This window comes from Belonocnema kinseyi, chromosome 4 (genome assembly GCF_010883055.1).
Source record: "Belonocnema kinseyi isolate 2016_QV_RU_SX_M_011 chromosome 4, B_treatae_v1, whole genome shotgun sequence".
Lineage (NCBI taxonomy): Eukaryota > Metazoa > Arthropoda > Insecta > Hymenoptera > Cynipidae > Belonocnema > Belonocnema kinseyi.
This window is the reverse complement of record NC_046660.1, coordinates 11949733-11960726: the sequence shown is the minus strand read 5'-3', so window position 1 is coordinate 11960726 and position 10994 is coordinate 11949733. Positions and strand designations below refer to the sequence as shown.

General features: G+C 27.4%; 1 protein-coding gene across 2 annotated transcripts; it reads right to left on the bottom strand.

Moving 5' to 3' along the window:
- Positions 1 to 886: 886 nt before the first annotated feature.
- Positions 887 to 6734, bottom strand: LOC117171553. 2 transcript variants are annotated; one of them, XR_004466903.1, is made up of 4 exons: positions 6494 to 6734; positions 4315 to 4556; positions 1903 to 2034; positions 887 to 1801 (listed from the first exon to the last, which is right to left on the bottom strand). XR_004466903.1 is itself a non-coding variant. In XM_033358980.1 (3 exons), the coding sequence occupies exons 2-3, from the start codon at positions 1962 to 1964 to the stop codon at positions 1381 to 1383; spliced, it is 483 nt and encodes a 160-aa protein (XP_033214871.1). In that variant the 5' UTR covers positions 1965 to 2034; positions 6494 to 6734; the 3' UTR covers positions 887 to 1380. The 2 variants fall into 2 exon arrangements, 1 of the variants encoding a protein (XP_033214871.1); XM_033358980.1 differs by lacking the exon at positions 4315 to 4556.
- Between the last annotated feature and the right edge of the window lie 4260 nt (positions 6735 to 10994).

Below are 10994 nucleotides of genomic sequence, written 5' to 3'. Positions count from 1 at the left end.
TAGATTAGTTTTCAACCAAAAATGGAGCAGTTAAATTAAATTATTTATAAAAATCTTTAAAAAAGTTAAATTTCTAAGTGAAGGAATGAATTTTCAACTAAAATCGAATATAGAATAATAAATCTTTAAACAAAGAAAAAATTTGTTTTAATATAAAAGTAGGTAAACTTGGAAACAAGTAATTTAGTTTTAAAATGTTAAAAAATGAATTCTCAACGTAAAATTTGCCTAATAGTTGCTATTTAAGCCACAAAACATTATAATTTTTAATTAAAAACTACGCATCTTCAATCAAATAATTGAATATTCAAATAAGAAATATTAATTTTTAACCAAAAATGGAATATTTAAGTTTTATGTCAAAAAGTTAATTTTCAAAACAAAAAGAAACGAATTTTCAAAAAATAAAAAAAAAAAGAAACGATTTTTAACCAAAGAGATGAATTTTATCTAAAAGGATAAACCTTTACCTTAAAATATGAATTTTTTAATAAAGAAGTTCAACTTTTAATTAAATAGTTGAATTTTCATTTTAAAAAATATACATTTTTAAGTAAAAATTCAATAGTTTAAACTTCAATTTAAAAAAAATTGAATGAAATAATTTTTAATATTTGTTATTTTATAAAAAAAATATACATTTTCCATCAATAGATTTAATAGAAAATATTTGCATCAAAAAATTTAAGAGTAAAATTTCGTTCTAATTAAAAAAAAAAACCCCGAAAAATAATACATGAATCGGAATTTTTTAATTCTCCGCTTCAAATAATTCCCATTTAATAGATTCTTTTTTCCGGTCTAGCTCGAAATTAAAAGAATCGAGTTTTATTTTTATCATTGATTTTCTTATAAATAATTTTAAACAAAACGTACTTTTTACTGGTTGCTTTTGTATTTATTGATGATTAAATCAAATTTGAATACACAATTCCTAGATTTTTTTAAACTTTAGTTAGTCATAGATTCGGAAAGCAAATTAAAATTAAAAAGTACTGTTTCCGTGTTCAATATCTTCGGAGGATCCTTCATAAATGGCGATATTTTTTCCACTTTATAATCAAATTTCAGGATGGCTTCACTTTCGTCATCGCAGTTACATTTTTTAGATCCACTGGTGCATCCTTGTCCACAATTTCCACCTGGACAATCACATTTGCTTCCCTTATTCAAAAAAATTTCAGTGGATTCTACATTTTTCTCCGAGTAGCTCATTTTGGAATCTGTTTCAAAAATTACACACCACACTTTAAATAATTTAGGGTTTCATTTTTTATAGGTTTTTTTATTTTCTTATTTTTCACAAACTTTGTATAAATTTTGTTGTTTCGTCTCCAAGGAGAAAATGTTAAATACGAGATTGTAATTGTTTTTAGTTGACTATCGCGACAATTCGAAATGGAATTTTTCGAAATGCAATTTATCATTTTTTTCTCTTTCTTTTTTTTTATCAATATTTCTGCTTTTTTTGTCCGTTTTTCTAGCATTTTTCATTATCACGACGGATTTAATTTTCGCTTTCCCAAAATGTGGGATGGAGATTTTTAAATCCCCCAAAATTCCATTGAATGCCAAATTTTTTTTTGCCATAAAAATAATTTCCGTCATGGGTGTATTTCTGATGGAAATTTGACGACATTTCAGGCACGTAAATTCTACCCTCGGAAGTTGCCATGGGGGTATATAAAACCAGAGATCGCTCTTATCGACAGCATCCCTTACCTCGCGATTCGTCAATTTTTTTCGATCAGGAGGAGGATAAAGATGATTGGAGGCTAAACTAAATACTTGTCCTTTGAATCTAGATAAAACAGGAAAATTGTTTTTCGACAAATGTTGAATTGAAAAAAAATTTATATAAAAATAATACGAAAAGTTGCAGAATTTGATATATTTACTCACGGTTTATTCATCAAAGAACGATTAATTGATTTTTCAGCAAGACATTCATGCTCGAGCGACATTTTCCGTTTTTTATGAAAACAGATTCTTTAATTTTCTAGTTTACTGCAAACCAAGTTTTCTTATCTTTTCCTGTGGTAAACATTTTTTCAGATTCAAATGGAGAAATATTTTTAAAAACATATTTTAAGCTACAGTAAAAATATTGAATATTTAGAGAAATATATGAATTTAAACCCAGGCGATTTATTTTCTAACAAAGAGACGAATTTTCAATTAAAAACGTGAATTATCAACTAAATGAGACAAATTCCCCAACGAAAATGGTTAAATTTTCAGTAACAACAATTTTCTTCAACGAATTTTTTTATAAACTACTTCCAGTTTTAATTAAGTAATTGAATTGAACTAAAAAAAGAATTTAGAATAATGTAGTTCATTCCTCAACCAAAACAGATACATTTTCAACCAAACAGTTTCATTTTTGACCAAAAAAAGATGAAATTCTTACGAAAAGATATTAATTTTCAAACCAGAAAGACGAATTTTCAAAAAAAGAATTAAACTTTCAAGCAAGAAACATTTTTCAGTCATGAAGGAAAGAAAATTGTAACCATATTTTCAATTTTTCAAGCCAAAAAACGAGTTTTCTACATAAGAGTTGAATTTTTAACCCAAAAATACGGATTTTTAACAACAAAAAACATGTCAATTTATTGGATTTTTTGCGAACCAGTTGAATTTTCAGCCAAAAATTTATTTTTCAACCAAGTAGTTGAATTTTTTTACCAAATTGTTGAATTTTTAAGTCAAAATTTAACGGTAAATGTTTAACAAAACAGTGGAATTTTTAAGATGAAAATACGAATTTAAAAAAAAATTCAATTTCAACAAAATTTTGAATCATCAACCAGAACAGATTTAATTTTAACCAAAACGAAAGAGGTAATTTTCAAAATAAAAAAAAAGATGAATATTCTATAAAATAATGGAATTTTCAACCAAGAAAGATTTTTCAGTCAATTATTACAAAAATTCAATTTTTCAACAAAGTCGAATTTTGAACCAAAGAAAAATTAAACAAAATTGTTTAATTTTCAATAAAATAATTAAAGTTTCCACAGAAAATAAAATCGTTCATTTTTTTATTTCAAAAAATGTAATAATTTCAAGCAAAGAAGCAAGCAATTGTTAACAAAAAAGTTTAAATTTAAACCAATAAGATGTTTTTTTTACAAAAATGTAGTATTGTAGATTTTAAACAAAAACAGTGTTAATTTTGCATCAAAAACAGTTATATTCTTCCAACAAGACGAATTTCCAAACAGAATAATTGAATCCTCGACCAAAAATGTCTAATTTTTTACAAAAAACATTCGTTTTCTTGCAAAATAGACGAATTTTCAACCAAACAAATTGTATTTTTAAGAAAAAAAAATCAAATTTAATTCTGCAAAAAGAGACCAATTATAAAAGGAAAAACATGAATTTTCAACAAAAGAATAGAATTGTTACATAATTAATTGAAAACATGAATTTTTAACTAAATGGTTAAACTTTCTACCAAAATGTTGAATTTTTAATAAACAAAGACGAACTTTCATCTAGAAAGTTGACTTTTCTACTAACAGAGTTGAATTTACATTCAAAAAAGACGAGTTTTAAATAAAAAATATTTCAATTTTCAGTTGGCAAAATTAATTTTCAATATCGAAAAATATTTAGCAAAATAGTTCAATTTCAACCAAAAATACAAATTTTCAACAAAAAATGTACTAATGGATATTAAAAAAAAATTAATTTGAATGAAAAACAGTTAAATTCTTTCAAAAATATTAATTTAAAACCAATTAATTGAATCCTCGACAAAAACAGATTAATTTTTGACCAAGCAGATTAATCTTTATGTAAAATGAATGAATTTTCAACAATAGTTGAATTTTCAGTAAAAAAATTCATAAAAAACCGGATTTTAAACGAAATTGTTTAATTTTCAACCAAAGAGATTAAATTTCAAGTAAACTGATATATCTTCTATCAAAAGAATGAATTGTCATCCTAAAACGATTAGCAGACGTTGCAACCAAAAATAATTAGATTAATTATTTGGTTAAATTCACTTAGTTCGCATTTAAGTTTAAAAACGAGAAAAAAGGAATAGGGGAAAGCCTATGAAGTCTGCAAGAGATAATTTGGAATTTTGATCATTCATAGAATTAAGAAAAATATAATTTAAATAAACAATGGAGTCCTTTTTTTATACTTTAAAAATCTTAGCTTAGAAAACTGGAAATTTCATTTGAAAATCAAGTTAATTTTTTACTGTAGACTTTTTGATTTCGACCACAGCATTTTTCGGGCTCAGCAACATTTTAAGGCCTTGTATTTAATATTCATTGATGTAATTCTTACATTCTCGGTTGGCATTTTTCCAACATTAGGACGAGGAATTCTTCCCTCTAAAGCAATTTTCATGTGGGTAGGAGCTTGATTACAGGGGACCATTTTCCTTTAATTCTAAGGATTTAACTTTCCTGGACAAAGTCCAAAACTTTCGGTCTTTGTAATTCTGGTATCGTTCAAGTTTATCCAAGTTACTATTAGTGCAAGTAAGCTTTTGAAAAACGAGTATTCTCTTCAAAGTTAGTTGAAACCTTTTTTTTAATTATAAAATAAAAAGAAATTTCTATCAATACAAATCAATCAATACATTCTATCAATACAAATATCCTGGCCTGAAAATTAAATATTTTTCTCAAATTAATCAGAACAGTTTTAAATCTTAGAATGGGGTAGTTGCATATTTTTAAATATTATTTTTTCCTTGTGAAATTAAAAGATCACTAAAAACTGGATGTAAGTACTTAAGCAAAGTTTTCTCTAATAATTTTAAATACTTTTATTTTATCTTTAAAAATTATAGGTCTTTAATTTGGCGCGGGAAAATGGGGTATTACTGATTGGCTAGCCAATCATAGCCAATTATAGGTATTCTAAGTAGTGACGTCAGCTGGCAAGATGACTGTACGCTGAGGGTTAAGCAATAATACCAATTGCATGGGACGAAACTTTGTTCCTTTAATAATTTTAAGACAAAAATTTGTTTTTACTATAAGTGTATTTGGAAATATCTTTGATTTGTATCTGATTTGGATATTATTTTTTTAAAATATGCTCAATTACATAATAGAATCTTGTCACAAAAAATATCGATTTTATTATGTAATTATTTAGTTTTTGAAAATTAAACAATAATATCCAAATACACTTGTAAAAAAAGACATTTTTTTTTGAAGTTACTAAAAAAATAAAGTTTAAAATTATGCCATTGGTATTATTGTTTGTGGTCTAAATAGTCCATACTTTTAAAAAATATTTTTTTTCAGAAAACCAATTTTCAATTTTTTTGAATCGTTCTGCGATTTTTATAGTGTTATGCAATATTTAAAAACTATATTATTCCAAATTCATGCAACTATCCCGTTAATACTAAATCTAATATTCAATAAAAAAACTATGATAAAAACATAAGTTATTGTTCCTGTGAGTTTCTAAATCGTTTCGGGCGAGGGGGAAACAATTCATTAAGATTTTTTAACAAAAAAGACAAATTTTAGAAAATTTAGTGAACTTTGAACCAAAAATATAAAATTTGAATCTTACATTTGAATTTTCAACTAAATAGTTCAATTTAAAACCAAAGAGACACATTTTTAATTATATAAAGAATTTTCTTGCAAAAAAAGACGATTTATTATACAAATTGATGACTTTTCTACAAAGTAGAATAATTTTTACCGCAAAAGACAAATTATCAACGAAAAAAAAAATATACGAATTTTCAACAAATCAGTTGACTTTTGAATCAAACAGGATACTTTTGAACAAAATTGTTTAATTTTTAACGAAATAGATTCATTTTAAACCAAATAGTTGAATTATAAATCCAAAACATGATTTTTTAACTAAGAAGATTAATTTTTTTACCGAGAAATGCGACTTTTCAATCAAATTTACAAGAATTTTAAATAAAATAGTTGAGTTTTCAACTAAAAACTATTAATTTTTTATTAAACATGGGATAGTCAAATTTTCAGTTAAAATGGTATTTTAATAAATAAATAAAAAAAATAATTTTCAACTAAATAGTTTAATTTTCGAGCTAAGAGATGAATTTCCAACTAAAATGAAGAATCTTAGACAAAAAAATGACGTTTTCAATAAATTGTTGGATTTTTTACAGAACAGAATAATTTTTGACCAAAAGAGATGAATCATCAAAGAAAAAGGCAACAGTTGTTATTTTAGGAAAATATATTTTAATTTTAAATGGAAAAAAGTGGAATTTAACCAAAAGAAGCGAATTTTCCACAAAATAGTATAATCCTCAACCAAAGCGACGAGTTTTCAACAAAATAGTTGACTTGTCAATGAACCAAATTAATTTATAAAAAAATAGTTTAATTTTAAACAAAGTAGATTAAGTTTCAACCAAATAGTTAATTTTAAAAACAAAAACATGCATTTTTAACAACATAAATGAATTTCCAACTAAAAAATATTAATTTTTAACCTAACATGAAATAGTTACCTTTCTCACAGAATTGTCTAAAAAGCAAAAATGGAGTTTAGTCAATTTTGTATAGTGATCCTTTTAAACTTGTTGGTAAATTTTATTTAATTTACAAGCTGACCGATTCAAATACGAATTTTCATCAGTTGCATGCAAGTGGCAAGGAAATTGGTCCGAAATGGAATTTTTGGACCAAAGTTCAAAATCTTTTCAAAATCGAGATTCTTCAAAATTTTTGATCCAGAAATCACTAAAAAATTTTACAAAATGTAAGGTTATTATTCTGATGTGTCAAAAGTTTCATTGGTATAGAAATAAAAATTGCTTCCTGCATTTGTATTTGTTAAAAGACAACTTTCAAACCAAAAATAAAATAAGTTTATTTTTAACAAAGGTGATTAGCAGTCTGTCAAAAAAGAGTAATTTTGAACTAAAATGATGAATCTTCATCAAGAAAATAAATTTATCACAAATTAATTGAATTAGAAAAAAAGATAAGTTCTCAATAAAAAATAGAATAATTAAGTTCTAAGTTGAAAAGATTACTTTTTAACTAAAAAAAAAAACATATTTTTAACTTAATAGATAAATTTTCAACAACAATAAACAAACGAATTGTCAATAAAATATTTAAATTTTCAACTAGAGATGAATCTTCAGCCAACAAAAAAGAAATTTTTAACAAAGCAGTTTAACTTTCAATTTCCTAGAAAAAAGTTGTACTTCCAACCCGAAAGTATGAATTTTTTATCAAAGAAATTTATTTCCAACCAGATAATTGAATAAATAAAGAGATGAACATTCAAGTGAAATTATAAATCTTTAACAAACATACAAATAATAAATTTCAACAAAATAATTGAATTTAAGAAAAAGATAAATTTTCAACCAGGAATGGAAAAGTCTAATTTTAGGTTGGAATATTAACTTTTGATAAAAGGAACATGAATTTTTTACCAAAAAGATAAATTTTCACTATGAAGATTAACTATCTATAAAAAAATAGTGGAATGATTATACAATAAGTGGGATTTTTTCTAATTTCATGAATTCCATATTCTGAGTCCATTGGTGGAAGATTAATTTGCTTTTAAAAAAAATTTTGTTTTATGGTTTTGAAAATATGTTTATTAATTAAATTCTCATGTTGAATTCAACAGTATGGAATTAAACATCAATTTAGCTGTTCAGAAATCAATTATCAATTTTCTTTCGTTTTCAACAGGTGATAATGCAATTTCCTTTCATTTCCAACTCAATTTTCAAAAATAGAATTTTAAACTGTTTAAAATTCAATTATCATTTTCTTTAATTTGCAACAGTTAAAAATTAAATTCTCAGTTTTATTCAATTGAAAAAATAGTGAATTCAGAAATGCTGAAATTTGAATTTTCTACTGTTAAAAATGCAGCTATTGAAAAATGAATTGAATTTTTATTAGTTCAAATTTAATTGTTGCAAATGAAAGAATATTTAATTAAATAAATAAACATTTAAATTCAAAAAAATATTTCAATAAAAGTTGATTTTTTGGAAACGGTTTTGGAAATTTGGTTAAATAAATAATTTTATATGCTTAAAATTGTTCTCATAATCAACAATATTTTCTCTTAAAAAAGTACCATCATTAATAATTAATTCGTGATACTTTTTCGTCCGAAAAATTATTTTAGCTTTAAAGTTTTATTTAAATCCTAAATAGTTTAGTCTGAAATGAGAAAAGATGCGTCAAGATCAGTAAGATTTAAAAATAAAATTTGAGGTGGAAAAGTTCTGAGTTTGAAACCTGAAATTCTGATTAACATTCGATTGCAATTTATTAAGTAGGCTTAGTTATAAGTTACCTATTAACGTTTGCTAAGTAAATATGTAATTTATAGCAAGTCCCTTTATTAAATTTTAAAGAAATTCAAGTTAAAATTTTGTAATACAAACTCGAAATTACTTTTTCATCCGAATTTTCCCGCGTAACACAAATAATGTATTCTCAAATGCAGCATTTTTACCTGCTATATATGCAGAATTTTTACCTTTTATAAAGCATGCAAATCCAATCGAAAATGTGTATCGAAAAATTTGGAATAATTTTTCAAATAAGCGAATTTTGTCATCAACATCCAAATATTAATAATAACTTCATTGTAAACTATCATTACATAAAATTAAATACGTGTACGATAACAATTTTTTGTTAATTAAGAAAAGTATGTTTTGTTCGCTGGATTTCGTTATTCGTTTTGCAATTAGTAATTATTTTATTTGCAAACACTGCCTTTTCCAAGGTCCCATAATCTAAGGATCTGTATATTTTTCTGCAGATCCTACTCCCTTCCCAAACATGATTTGCTAGAATTGTAAATCCACCCTTTTTACAATAATGATTAGGTAATTATCTTCAATCATATTAACAATTTGAGAATATGTAGCGCATCGAACATTGTCTCAGAAAGAGGTGAAAAGTGCCCTTCACGAAAGTCGGAACGAAACAGTGAAGAAAAAGTTGAATAACGCGCAGCCAAACCCAACCAGCCACCACATCAACGATATTGTTGCGGCACACCCGCGGGCGCAAGGTCTGGAGCGACAGGCAATAATAAAAGTGATATTGCAATATTGCGTGCTTTTGACAGGGTACCTTATTTTCTAGCTTCTTTAATAATAAGGATTCTTTCGTAATAAATTATTTCCGCGAATCGCGTGGGCAGCTCACGGGAAAAAGGCGGTAAAGGAAAGTATTGCGATGAACCCGCAAAAAGCAAGTAAAGGAGACTAATGTAGGCTTTGCCATTATTGTGTTAGTATACGGAAGGTGAGGGATAAGGCAGTATGCCGAGCGAGCTACCTCAACAACACTGCCACGTCACATCCGCGGTCGCAAGGTCTTGAGCGACAGACAATAAGAGAAGCGACCACGCGGAACAAGAACGTCAGGGAAAAGCTACCAAATACTCATAAACCTCATTAGGAATAGTGAACATTTTTCAATTACAAATTTATTTTAGACTTTAACTAAATTAAAATGAATAACCCCAGGACAGTATAAACCCTCTGAATTCTGTAAGCAACATTGATGCAATATTGCTAATGTTGCCATGCAATATTATATGCTGTTGGTAGGATAGCTCATTGTCTAGCTCCTGCATGAATAAGGATTCTTTCGGCCTTACGCAATAAGTTATTTTCGCGGCTCGTGGGAAGAAAACGGAAAGGGTTACACCCGCGGTCGCAAGGTCTCGAGCGACAGACAATAAGAGAAGCGACCACGCGGAACAAGAACGTCAGGGAAAAGCTACCAAATACTCATAAACCTCATTAGGAATAGTGAACATTTTTCAATTACAAATTTATTTTAGATTTTAACTAAATCAAGTTGTCATGAAATATTGTACACTGTTGTCAGGAAACCTAATTGTCTAGCTCCTGCTTGAATAAGGATTCTTTCGCAATAAGTTATTGTCGCGGCTCGCGCGGGCAGCTTGCGGGAAGAAAACGGAAAAGGAAAGAATGACGATGAAGCCGCAGAAAGCAAGCAAGGGAGGAATAAGGCAATAGACTTTGCTTTTTATTTGAGGTAAATATACACAGAGACACAATGCCAATGCAGGCTTTGAAATTGTTTTGTTAGACGACGTAAGGTAAGGGGTAAGGCAGTATGCAGCACTTTGTGAGTTACTTGTGTAGTGTAGTGCCGTGTCGGCCGAGATGGGAGGACGTCCGGGGGTGTCACGAGATCAAAGAAACATGAGGATCAAAGAAGCGGGTATTTGCTAGCTGCTACAAGTATAGGGAACAAGGTGATAGATATACTCTCCTCTCCTCTTCTTTCCTCATCTCACCTCGCCGATACGATACGATAGTACAATATGACAATAATCATCGGTTTTCGAACTTTTCGCCTTTCCTGCGCTTATTTCTTATTTCCAATATTTTTTTTACTTTTTTACACTTTCCTCCCAATATTCTTCTAGAGCTTCCTATATTTTTCCATGTTCACGAGTATAGATCAAATTAATTCTAAACAATATTACTCACACTAAAGTTTACCAATTACTCTTATTGATTTAATGGCTTTACACTAAACTTCGTAAAAATTCTAATTAGATTTTAAACAATAGTACACCAACTTGCAAATTATTGTATAAATTAATTCAAAATTGAATTGTGCTCGTTGATTGGATTGAAAAAGTTTAACTACTTGAACGCACCTGGCGGCAAAAGTGGCAAACTCTAAATTTAAATTTCCGCGAGAGTAAACAGCAAAAAAAACAAAGCCCAGAATTGCAAATTTAGGATAAGCATTTTAAAATTGAATTTCAATTGTACCCAAGTGTTGGGGATGTTATGATCACTAAAGGATCATTCAGAATTTACGAATTATGATGGGGGAGTGGGGGGGGGGGGGGGGGGGGGGGGGGGGGGGGGGGGGGGGTCATCATACTGTTTTTTATGGAAGATATTAAAACTTAGAGGAAAGTTCAGCAGCAATTTGATCTCATGAAATAAAAGTTTTACATTTTCT